We start from the raw sequence: 11,808 nt of genomic DNA, 5'->3' as shown, positions 1-11,808 counted from the left end.
ATGATTCAGAGGCACCAGCTGGTGCAGTCTGTGCTGCAGGAGCTACAGGAAGCCACCGAATGCTTTGGTCTGGAGGGCCTCACCAGTGCTGCGCTGGAGGCAGAGAGGACCTTGTCATCTTTCTCCCTGCCTGGTTATTGTGGAAGTCAGTTCCAAGAGGAGCTGGAGGTTGACCGAGTAGCCAGGAGCCTCTATCCTGAGGATGCCCCAAGTAACATGCTGCCTCTCGTTTGCAAGGGTGAGGGAAATCGCCTCTTTGAGGCTGCTAGTGTGCTGCTCTGGGGCAACCCCAGCCTCAGCCTGGAGCTGCAGGTGCGTACTGTGGTGGAAATGCTGCTGCACAAACAATACTACTTGAATGGCATGATTGATTCCAAAGTGATGCTGCAGGCTGCCCGCTACTCCCTCTGCACTGAGGAGACCCCGGAGATGACCAGCCTCCCCATGGCTATCCTGGAAGCCATCTTTGATGCTGATATCAAAGCTACCTGTTTTCCCGGCACCTTTGCCAACATGTGGCATGTCTATGCTCTTGCCTCAGTACTGCAGTGTAACATCTACTCCATCTATCCCATGAGCAACCTGAAGATCCGACCCTATTTTAACCGGCTCATCCGGCCCAGGAAGTGTGGCCCACGAACCTCCACGCTACACATCATGTGGTCAGGGCAGCAGCTCTCCCGACAGGTCTTCAAAGCGCAGTATTTTGTGGCCGTGGTTGGCCTGGAGGAACTGGAACCCACAATTCCCTCACCAGAGCCTCCTGTCCAGCCCATGAAGACCCTTGAGCTGCTGAACAGTGACCCCCAGCTGACCTACTCCAACCTGCGGGACCGCTATAGCATTACCAAGAGCACCTTCTACCGCTGGAAGCGCCAGTCTCGGGAGCACCGGCAGAAAGCGGCTGCCAGGTTTGCAGCTAAACACTTCCTCCAGTCCTGCTTTCAGGAGGGCAATATAATCCCCCTCCAGCACTTCCGACAAATGTTTCCAGAAATCTCCCGATCCACATACTATGCCTGGAAGCATGAGATGCAGAGCATGGTCAATGGTGATAACTCTGCTCTATCTGAGGCCCATAGGTTGCAGGAACTTCACAGGGTTGTCCCAAAAAAAGCTGATGTGAATGAGCAGGGAAATCCACAGGGGAGCTTAAAATCCTCAAGTACTTCTCCAGATCCCATTCAAGCAGGAATCTTTATGCAAGGAGCCAAATCCTACCTGGAGAAATGCATTTCCATGAACACTCTGGTGCCTTACAGATGCTTCAAACGCAGCTTCCCAGGCATCTCCAGGTCTACTTACTATAACTGGCGAAGAAAAGCAATCAAGGAGAACCCCAACTTCAAACACCCCCAGTCACCCTTGGATAACCAGAAAACTCTAGCTATAGGAAAGCCGTTCCTGCAATTGAAGCCAAGCAGCGTGCCTGTTAGGAAGAGACGGAATGGAGACCGGCCAGCATCCAGGAGTCTGCTGCAGCTCCATCCTTCTCTGTGCTGGAGAAAGCAGCTGCGAGATGTGGCCAGGAGGCAGGTCCAGCAATGGCAGCTGCCGTTCTGCAAGTACCGCCTGCGCTATCCATCTCTCTCCGCCACAGCCTACTGGTTTTGGAAGGGCAGTGGCCAAACCGTTTGGCGGCATCGCCTGCCCTGGAGCGGCTCCAGCCTGCCATTGAACCGTGTGGCTTCCCTGGCAACTCCAAGAGCAGAGCCAGGCCTCAAACCTCAGTGCCATTTGGAAGTAGCCACCAAGCACATAGATAAGCCAGTGCCTGCTGTGCCATGCAACACCACCCTTTCGGGCTATGCCGTGTCGGAGAGCGCCAACAGCCGGATGTTTGTGATGGATGTGATTGCCACTGCCCAGTTCAAGGCACAGGCCAAGCTGTTCCTGCAGCAGCGCTTTGAGTCGAAGACCTTCCCAACCTACAAGGAGTTCAGCGCCCGCTTCCCACTGACGGCCCGTTCCACCTATTACATGTGGAAGCGTGCCCTGCACGACGGGCTAACGTTGGTGGATGCCTGAGCTGGCCACAGCTCCTCTGCTGCTGTGCCCTTTGGCTCTCTGGTGCAGTGCCCACGTCGGGGCCTCGCTAATTTTTGTTCTGGTTTGGTTTTGTTTTGTTCCTAGTCTCTGGCTTTCTTTTTTGGTGTGGTTCAATCAGGTATTGGAGCATCCTCATAGTGCCTATTCCCAGAGGCTGGAGGAGTGGAAGGAGAAGGCATTGAGTATCCCAAGGGAGAGGGGCCAGGTAATTTTCCTTTCTTTGTGCTCAGAGGATGAGCAAGGGAGGTAATACTGTGCCAGTGTCATGGGATGCTTCTGGGCCTCATGAGATGGAGGATGTGGAAGTCTCTCTGCCCCAGGCAGTTGCTTGAATGAGTAATGTGGTTGTACAGGATGAGCATGGAGGTGCCTAGCATCTCATCAGTGGGCAGAGTAGTACCGGCTCAGCTGGAGGTGAGGAGAGGTTTGGGGAGTGCTCAGCTTTATGTAAGAAGCATCTTTGTGCTTTTCCCAGCTAAAGAGAGTAAAAGCTTCACTTGGGATGAGTGAAGCTCTTGCTTTTAATACCTGCCTCTGGCTGTTCTGATCTTTCCTAGATGGAGCAGAGACTGGTAGATGAGGGGACTTGCTTGTGTCCTCACTGTAATCTGTATGCTGGGAATGCTAAGCTAGGAGTCAGTGTCTTTTGCAGGCTCTGGAGAAGCTGTCCCTGACCTTTCAGGTCTTATAGCAATAACCTTTCACACAAACCTTTATTCTCTCAGCTGGCAGCTACCCTACTTTTCTAGGGTCTCTCATCCCTGAAGTCTAGGAGAATGCAGAGAGACTGCAACTTGTGTGCCCAGTGTCCCTGCATCCCCTGTGCTGTGCTGCAAGCAACACGGATGCGTATTTCTCACTTGTAAGAAACCAAAGCAATAAAGACTCTTCCACTCCTAATCCTGTGTGGTTTCTCACTCTCACTGCATGATTTCTAGGCAAGGCTTTTTTTCCCCTCCCTCTCTGCTTTCTAAAACTGTCTAACAGGCAGGGAGAAACTGTGCACACCTCAATCCCTGCTCCTGAGAAGGTCCTCTTCTGGTTCCTGGTGGGGAGTGTCTGCTGCTTGATGTCACCTCTCTGGAGGCCTGGCTGGAGCTGTGCTTTTCCTGGTAAGAGCCTAAGGCTTGCTTTCCAGAACAGATGCAAGGCTGGAGATAACCCAGTGTGCCCAGCCTTGTGTGACAGCAGGGATGCGCAGACAATGTCTGAGATGTTGGTGGTCCTGCCCTGATGTGGTGGTGGTGTACTGGGAGGCTGAAACCACCTGCTTGTACCTCTGCCCTGTGAGCATCTTGAGGTGTAAGGCTGAGCAGGTCTCTGCCTGACTCCAAAAACCCTCATCCCCTCAGTGTGTGAGTTCTCCTGTGGTGTCTGTCAGCATGGCTGTGCAGGACTTAGGCTGTAGGATGTCTAGGGCTGGCTGGTACCACTGGCTGTCACCACTGCTGTGGTGACAACTGCAGTACCTGGTCTTGCTTCCCAGGAAGCTGTCAGAACTCTGAGCAACCTACAGATGTGGGGGGAGAGCTTCCCATGCTCTGCGTTTACAAGGTCAGCTCCTGAGGCTGGGTCAGCAGGACTGACTTTTGTCTTACTCTCAGGCCTTTGACAGGGCATTATGAGCTTTGGTGACCATGTTAAGAGGAGATGCCATAACACATGTGGTGTGTCTGTCCCAAATCCATCCCCCTGGTCTGCCCCACCTCCTCCCAAAATTGCTCACAAATAACTTGTTTTTCCTTAAGGTGTCTGGAACCTGTCACTGGCTCCTGCAGCCCGTTCCTGTTCCTGAAGTAGTCTGGCTTCACTCCCTGTGAGCCTCCTAGGCAGAGGGGCCCAATGCTAGAAAGTTCTGCTGAGCTTTCTTCTGCAGCAGCCTTGCAGGAGAAAGGGGTGCTCAGGCATGTCCTGTGGTGGGGCAGCCATGCTGAACCAGGATCTGGGGCATGCCTTAAGAAACCATTTATCTCCTTGTCCTTGGTGATGGTGGGGTCTTACCACTGCCCATCCACTCCAGCATGTCCTCTGTGGTCCCAGAGGAGGGGTTCTGTGGCACTTGCTGTTTTGGGAAGGGAGGCACATAAGGAGCAGGGAGCTGCCAAGCAGTGCTGTGTGCTGCTGCAGAGAGCCCTGGGCTCTATGTCAGGAAGTAATTGAAGTAATTAGCTGTCAGGGAGGACTCATCTATGAACTCCTCTAAGGGAGTGAGCTGGTAATTACTGCAGAAAGATTACCTATGTCTCCAAACTGCTGGAGGCTGGAGATAGCTGCTTTCAGCAGCAGTGGTGGTTGTGGCAGAGCTGTGAAAATGGATGGAAGACCCCCCCAGAGTGCTCCCCATCATGCCTGAGCCAAGGGAAGCAGCAGAAGGGGTGGGTTTTCTGATAGTGGGTGGTGCCAACATGGGCCCTGTTTGGATGGCCATGAGGTTGGGGCAGCCTGTGCCTGAAGCAGGGCTGGGGCATCCATCAGCATGGCACAGCACAAGGGATGGGTGGGCATCAGGAGAGCCTGGAGGAGCCTTTGTGGTGTGGCCCAGTGCTCTGCAGAGTGAAGGAATGGCTTCTGCTTCACACCACCCAACTCTCCCTGAACTGGGAATGCTGCATGCATCACACCTGGCCAGTTGCAGGATGAAGCTCTTCCGCATACTGGGCTCCACAACCCTTTGTGAGACAATTTTTAGAAGCCCTGATGAAGAGATCTAGGTGTAATATTTTCCTTGCCCTTAGCTGGATGCCTGGGTGGAGCATGGTGGGGAGAATAATACTCATTTCCCTCCCTATGCCTTGATGGCAGCAGGCCACGTTGGATCACTGCCTGCTGGCACCACCTAAATGGTGAGTGCTTATTCATTATTGATGTCATTTGTGGCTGAGCACAGTTTAAATGGGGGGAAATTGTAGCACTTGGTTGGTAAATGTCATGCTGCCGTCAGACTGGGCTGGTGCTGGGAGGTGAGTTTGAGGCAGGCTCTGCTGCTCCACATCACAGAGCCAGGCACTGGCTGGTGAATCTCTCCCTTTGCACCTGGGCACTGAGGTTTAGCTCATGTGTCACCTGAACTCCTTCACAGACAGGCGCTTATAAATACTGACCCCAGAAAAGATGGAAGTTAGAAGGTGACTGAAAAGCAGAAGGTGGGAGCTGCAAAGCACATAGGGACCAGCCTTTAGCTTACCTGTAATTTAGGGCTCTCCTCTGCCCTGCCACTAAGGCATCTCATTTGGGTCTGTGGGAGGGGTGTGGAAGGTGGGCAGTGCAGTGCAGCAGAGCCTGCCCAGGTGCTGTGGGAATAGTTGATTATGCCCAAGCAAAGCTTTGGGACATTTGGCTGATACATGTTGGCTCAAGCACAGCTTTGCCTCCAGATTTTGCACAGGCAGCTTGTTTGTTGGTGTGAAGGGCGATAATGTTGGTCTTAGAAGCACATCAAGGTGGCAAAAGGGTTGCATTTCATGGGATAGCTCCTGTGCTTTCCTGGGATCAGCAGAGTAGAGAAGCAGCAGCAGGAAGGTAGAGAAGCCAGAGCCACCCACCATTCAAAACTGCTCACGTGCTGACAAGCATAGCAGTGATTCATTGTCTAGAATATCTGTGTGGGGAGGGGAAAAAAAGATGAGAAGAAAAAAGGGATCATTTTTGTCAGTCCCCTGCATCATTCCCTCCATAGGTCCTGTCTACAGGCAACTAGTGCTGCCAAGCCGATTCAGTTGTTCAAACAGAATCTTTTTCCTCCTGTGCCCCAGGGGTATTTGTGGGGAACCGTTTGCCTCTGTCCCAGCAGGTTATGCCAGCCACTGCCAGGTCCTGTTCCCTGTTCTTCTACCACCTGCTCTGCCTCCTTTCCATTAAAATTCATCTCATGTGCTGTGGCTGAAAATGTCCTCTGGAGTCCAGCTGTGGCCCATCACTGCCCTGCCATTATGCCTCATGAATATTTTTTTACTGAACCAATTACCCAAACATCAGATCTGCCTTTTTCATGTTAGAGCAATTGCTCAGGCCTTTCCCTGGTTGCTGCAGCAATTCCTGCTGGCAGCACCTCATTGCATTTCCCTGCATTTCATCCCATCTCTACCACTCCTGCCTTCAAGGCAGTCCAGTTTCTCTACTCTTCTTCTGTATTGTGAAACCCTCCTAATTTGTCTCATTAGCAAATAACACTAAGGTATGTATCAAATGACACTCTTTCCTATGCCAGCTTGCTAGTGAAAATATGGAAGATTCATCCTCATATAGATCCTCAAGGATCTTGCCCTCCAGCCCAACTGATCTTCTAGAATACCAACAGCCCATTAATACCTGTCTTAGCTGTCTTGGGCCAGTCCCCACCTGACAACTCCTGATGTAGTTCCATCCCAGCAGTTTGGCCAAGTTCCAGATGAGGTGTTCCAGTCTTTACTCTTCTGGAAAACAAGTAAGCTGATGTGTAAGACTATTTTAGCACAGTCAGAATCTGGAAAATACTACAGTTTTGGAGAAGTACTCAGGTATGAAAGCACTTTAGGGAGCAAAATTCCTTTTTCTAGCCAGAGTTTGGTGCCTATGCCTAGATTTTGATATACTATTTTGAGGATGGCATTTCAGCAGATACTGCACTTATATTTGCATTTCATTTCTCCTCCCCTGGCATCTTCCTTTACTGACCTCCCCATCCCTTTTCCATTGGTTTGGTAATGGTAGTGCTGGGAGAGGTAGGAGAGCTGTGGCAGGATGGACCCACTCTCCTGCCAAACTCAGGTGCTTGAGAATAAAGTTGTATCTTCAAGGCACTTCCATAGCTGGGTGAATGTGGGCAGGGAGCCTGCCTGGGTGGCTGGAAGGGCCCCTTGCCCACTGGGCTATCCCTCTGTGCCAGGAGAAGGCAGCGCTCTGCCCTCTGACTTCTGTGAGAAACTGGGATTGATCCTGCCTGACATTTTCATTAAGCAACAAGATTTATTTAAAAATGAAGTCAGCAAATACTAAAAGGATTAAAAACTGTGTCTCCAAAAGTGGACTGAGCAATTGCAGAGCAGGGGCATTTCTGCTGGGAAGCCTTCAGAGGATGGGAGCAAGTTGAGCACAGCCCCACGGCCAGAAAAGCTCCTGAGCAGAAATGGGCAGGAGTGGGGCAGGGTGTGGGGAGAAGAGAAGCTCTTCCACCACTGCCCCCATCCTGTCCTCATCCCCATCCCACTCTCTGTCATAGCTGGAGGGGCAGAACCAGGTTCTCTGCTCTGGGGAGATCCAGCTGATTTTGGGTGGGGAGACACAGGCTCTGTCCGGCCGAGGAACTGGCTGGAAGCTTCTGATACCTGCTAGTCTTGAGTCTCCAAACCTTCTGAAGTACCATCACTGAGAATATTTAAATTGCATCTTCAATATACACCTTCTAAAGGGCATTTGTTGTCCCTCTGCAAAGACCTTCTTTGCTTCTGCGATCCAGCCCAGACATCGACTAGAGCAAAACCAGGGTCAGCTCAGACGAGCAGCACCCTGCAGGCCTGGTCCCCAAATATCGCTGTGCCTGGACAGCCCCAGGACATGGAGTGGGACAGTGGAGAGGGGGCTGTATTGGGTACAGTCCCTTGGCACCACAAGGGAGAGCTGAGCAGTGCAGGGTGGTGCCAACACCCTCCTGTGTCATCCTGACTAACCAAGCCCCTCCAGAGGCACCACAGCAAGCCCTGTCACTCACCAGTGACCATGGAGACCGTGCCTTGTCCTCAGCAAGGCGTCCCCACCTCGTGCTCTGTCCCAGCACTCGTCCTCTTGCCCCATGGGGACAGCCTGACCCCAGCAGTGTGTTCTGGCACGTGTGGCTGCCAGAGTCTGTGCAAGAGGGAGCTGGTGCCTGTGTGTGTGGTGAGAGCAGAGGTAATGAAGCTCCTGATTTCCCAGCAGCTGATGCCTGCCTGAGCGATAGCTCTTAATTGGCTTCTCTCTGCAAAAACCCTGTCCCACCAGCCCCAGGAGAGATGGCATTGCCACAGGCTGTGCCTCCCTGTCCTCTCCACTGCGGGCTGTTTTTGGGGAGCAAAGAGGAAAAGATAAACTAGGTGAAGAGATGCACTGCTACATGGTTTTTAAAGGTTTTTTTTTTTTTTTGACAGAAATAAAAATTTGCCCTGTCTCAGATAATTAGCTATTTCCTTACTGGATTACTGTGAAGGGAAAACACTCACTGTGCTATTAAGTGAGCCAAAGGACTCACTCTGCTTTTATTTCCCCATGTCTCTTTTCTCACCATCCTCCAAATGAGAGCTGGGGGTGAAATAAAGGCATTTCTGCTCTTCCAGCATGGTTGCAATCCCACCCCCGATGGGTGCTGGTGAGGAGAGCAGATGGTGGCTTTGCCTCTGCGAGGGGCTTTGTCCTCCCAGGGAGTGAGGGTGCTGGGAGTGCAGCAGGAAGGACACCCCATATCCTGCTCTGGTAATTTCCACATCCCCACCTTGGGGCTGACCCCAAGGAGGGGCAGGTTGGCTGGGGCTGTGTGGGAGGACACTGTCCTAGTGGATCCCATTGGCTGGGGACAGTGTCCCACAGGGGTTCCCAGTCCCCCACAAGCCACACCAGTTTTCTTCCCCTTTGCCATCCTCTCACCTCATCCCTGTGGGAGGAGGAGTGAGATCCAGCATGGCCCCATCCCAGCAGCCCCCATCAGTACTTCCTAGCTCCTCTTTGTAGCCAGTGAGACTGTTTTGGCACACCACAGCACTTGCTGGGGGGTGAGCAGTGGCAGCAGAGCAGGTGACAGCTCAGATGTATTGATTGCTCAGATCTGTGCTGAGGTGCTTCTTTCCTCAGCAGCTTTCTTCCTGGCTGCATCCCAGAAGGGGGCAGGATCCAAAGGCCACCCCTGCCCTTGCACAGGCTTCATCCACCCTGTCTGTGGCTGTTTCTGAAGAGAAGGGCCCGCAGGAAGTGCTCACCTTGATGCTGTGTGGGTTACAGAAGGAGCTCAAGCTGGAAGACGTGTTTGCCACTGCTGCAAAAAGAAACCAAATCCCAATGCACCTCAGACAGTGCTGCTCTGAGCTCCTGGCTGAGCATGGAGCACCTCCAAGGCAGGGGAGGGATGGAGGGAATGTTTAACCAGTCCAGGGAGTGGGGCTGGCTTGGTCCCCAAGTTCTTGTCCTCACAGCAAGGAGGGCATCTGCAACACCTGGTCATGGCACTTCTGGCAACCCAAAGGCCACAGAGTGTGTGAAACAAGGAAGGGGTGTTTGTGCACAGATTTGGGGAAGGGGGCAGGGAGTGGGCCTTCTGGTGACAGTCCGTGCCTGTCACTCAGTGTCACTGGCTTAGGATGAAAGCTGGCAGTACTGGTGGGGCAACCGAGCCAGGACATGGGCACCTGGGGAGCAGTGGGGAGGAGGGTGATGGTGCAGGGCTGCTGAGGCCAGGGGCTGAAAGACCTGTGCTGAGGGTGGCAGTCAGTACCTGTGTTCACAGGGACAGGCACCTGCAGCCGTCTGGTGGGGAGCTTGGTTACAAACACATGTCCCAGTCATGAATGGAGGAGAGGGAGTTGTTCTGCGGTGTCATGGAACTCTTCAGTACCACTTGTGGTTATTTTTTTTAGAAAGCTCTGGGATGCAGAGGACAGCAGGTTGTGGTTATAGGATGTCACTGTTTTACCAACCCTCCTCCACCCCCATCTCAGAGACCCCAAAGTCTCCCTCCTCAGCCACCAGAGATCTCACTTTGTCACCGCCCCTCTACACAAAAATCATTTTTGCACTTTCTGCCCTTCACATCACCTCCCACAGCAGGAGGCTGCCAGGCTCCCTCCATTCCTTCTTTCTGAGTTAGACATGTTGCCAAGCCAGAACTTGAGGCTATTCCTCCTTCCCCCCAAATTTCTGAGTACCCCCTATGAGATCTGGACCATTACAGAGCTCTGCTGCTGAGCTGAGGGTTCTGGTTGGGAGCAGGACCCCTTCTCTGGGAGGACAGGAGGAAGGGGCTGAAGAGTCACTACTTCCTCACCCACTGGTTGTTTAATTTAATTTTTTTTTTTTTAAGCTCAATCAAATTTCTGGAGCTTGAACCTTCTCTGACTGCTGTGTCTTGTTGCCTTTTTGCTTCCGTCCCTTCTGCTTAGGCAGCTACAGCAGATGCTGTGAGTTTATAATGTTATTCAGCAGTGATCATGCTCTTCCTTGGATTTAAATTTCCACATGTTTCCCTTCAGGCTGTTTCCAACTAATTTCTGCATTTGCATAATGCCCCCCTTAGGGATGCTCTGGCACAGCCCCTTCTCCCCCGCTTTGACAAGTTCATCAGAGATTCAGGCTATTAGTGGAAAAGACTCTAATTCTGTTGGCCCTTTAGCCCGCTCCTTCCCCATGCAGCTCCAATTAAAAAGGGCAAAGAAGCAGTTTGGGGTTCAGAGGCATGGATTGCCCATGGGAAGTGGGCTGAAGACTGCTGGACCCCCCACCCTTGGAAGCCCCTGGGGGGAACCAGCTGGAAGAATTACAAATTCAGAAGCAAATGCTGTATCTTATTGCAGATTCTGGTCTGGCAGCCCACGTAATTTTGTCTCGACCAGAATCAGCAGGGACCCCCCACCACTTGAAGGGGAGGGATGGGGAGGGCTTTAGCTGGGACAGCACTGAGCTGGGGGCGGTGGGGCTGGTCACCCCTGCTGCAGATGCACCCACAGACATCCCCTCTCCTGAAATAATGCTCTTGCTTAGTTATTTGGAGGGATGGACATCCAGGAAGGCTGAGCATGTGCAGGAGAGGGGAATGAAAACCATCACATAGGTTCCAGGTCAGTCTCCCCTTGTTACTTTTCTCTAAGGCCACCTCATCTCTTTTGGACATGCCAGCCCTTCCCTGCAAATTCTGCCTCTCTGTCTGCCATCAGAAGTAAGATCTGCTTATTTCCTCCTGATGTTTGTATTTTTCTGCCCTTCTTCAAGCAGATTTTAGGCTTCCACTACACACAGATGCTCCAGTGTCTGTCCCTAATTTTTGTCCAACTACACAGGGGAAAAAAAGCCTACACCACCATCCTGCTCTCAGTGATATTTGCCCACTGTGATCTACACTGAAATGCACCTGCCTCCAAGATACCCAGACACCAGGTAGATTATAACTTGCTTCAGGAACAGCATCAACACCTCCAGGTTTAAGTGAGTGTGGCACTCTTGTGAAGCTCACCTCTGATACCCAGCTCCACATTATTATAAACAGTCTTTTCTCCTGCTTTTTTTTTTTTTTATTAGTTCTTCCATGTTAAAAAACATAATGGGAACTTTCAGACCAGCTTCTGTACAGGTCTCTGATGCACTTCTCTCTTTTATGGCTCAAGTACAATGGGAGTCGCAGACATTAACATGCTTCTTTAGGATGAAATGTACATTTGAATGGCACCCAGCTGGAGAAACATGCTGCATCTCTTGCAAAGCTGGCTGCACCCTGCCCAGAAACTCTGGGAAGGGGGTGAGGGATGTCCAGAGTCTGCCTGCAGTCTCCTGCACATGGGGAAAAGAGGCAACAGGAGAGCCAGAGAGAGGAGGGATGGTCAAAGGCAGATGCTGGGGAGTGGGGGGTGAGGCAAGGCTTCTTAACGCCAGCCCTTTGGGGCAACCACTGCCTTCATGCCCACTTCTGAAGCATTTAATGTCTTGCTGACAATATACAAATAAGCAAAAGTAAGATGTTTGGGGGACGGGGGTGCTTGGTATTTCCTTGTTACCAGAGGCTTTTGTGTGGGTGGAGACACCTCTCTCTAAGGCACGGGAAGGAGTGTG

At 52.0% G+C, this 11,808-nt stretch overlaps 1 protein-coding gene across 1 annotated transcript; it reads left to right on the top strand.

Moving 5' to 3' along the window:
* On the top strand, positions 1 to 2,028 carry VRTN (vertebrae development associated; the record flags this gene model as incomplete). Its single annotated transcript, XM_084208398.1, has 1 exon — positions 1 to 2,028. The coding sequence occupies one exon, from the start codon at positions 1 to 3 to the stop codon at positions 2,026 to 2,028; it is 2,028 nt and encodes a 675-aa protein (XP_084064524.1).
* Between the last annotated feature and the right edge of the window lie 9,780 nt (positions 2,029 to 11,808).

This window comes from Fringilla coelebs (genome assembly GCF_963513975.1).
Source record: "Fringilla coelebs genome assembly, chromosome: 6".
Classification (NCBI taxonomy): Eukaryota; Metazoa; Chordata; class Aves; order Passeriformes; family Fringillidae; genus Fringilla; species Fringilla coelebs.
The sequence above is the reverse complement of the archived record's forward strand: the minus strand, read 5'-3'. Positions and strand labels throughout refer to the sequence as shown.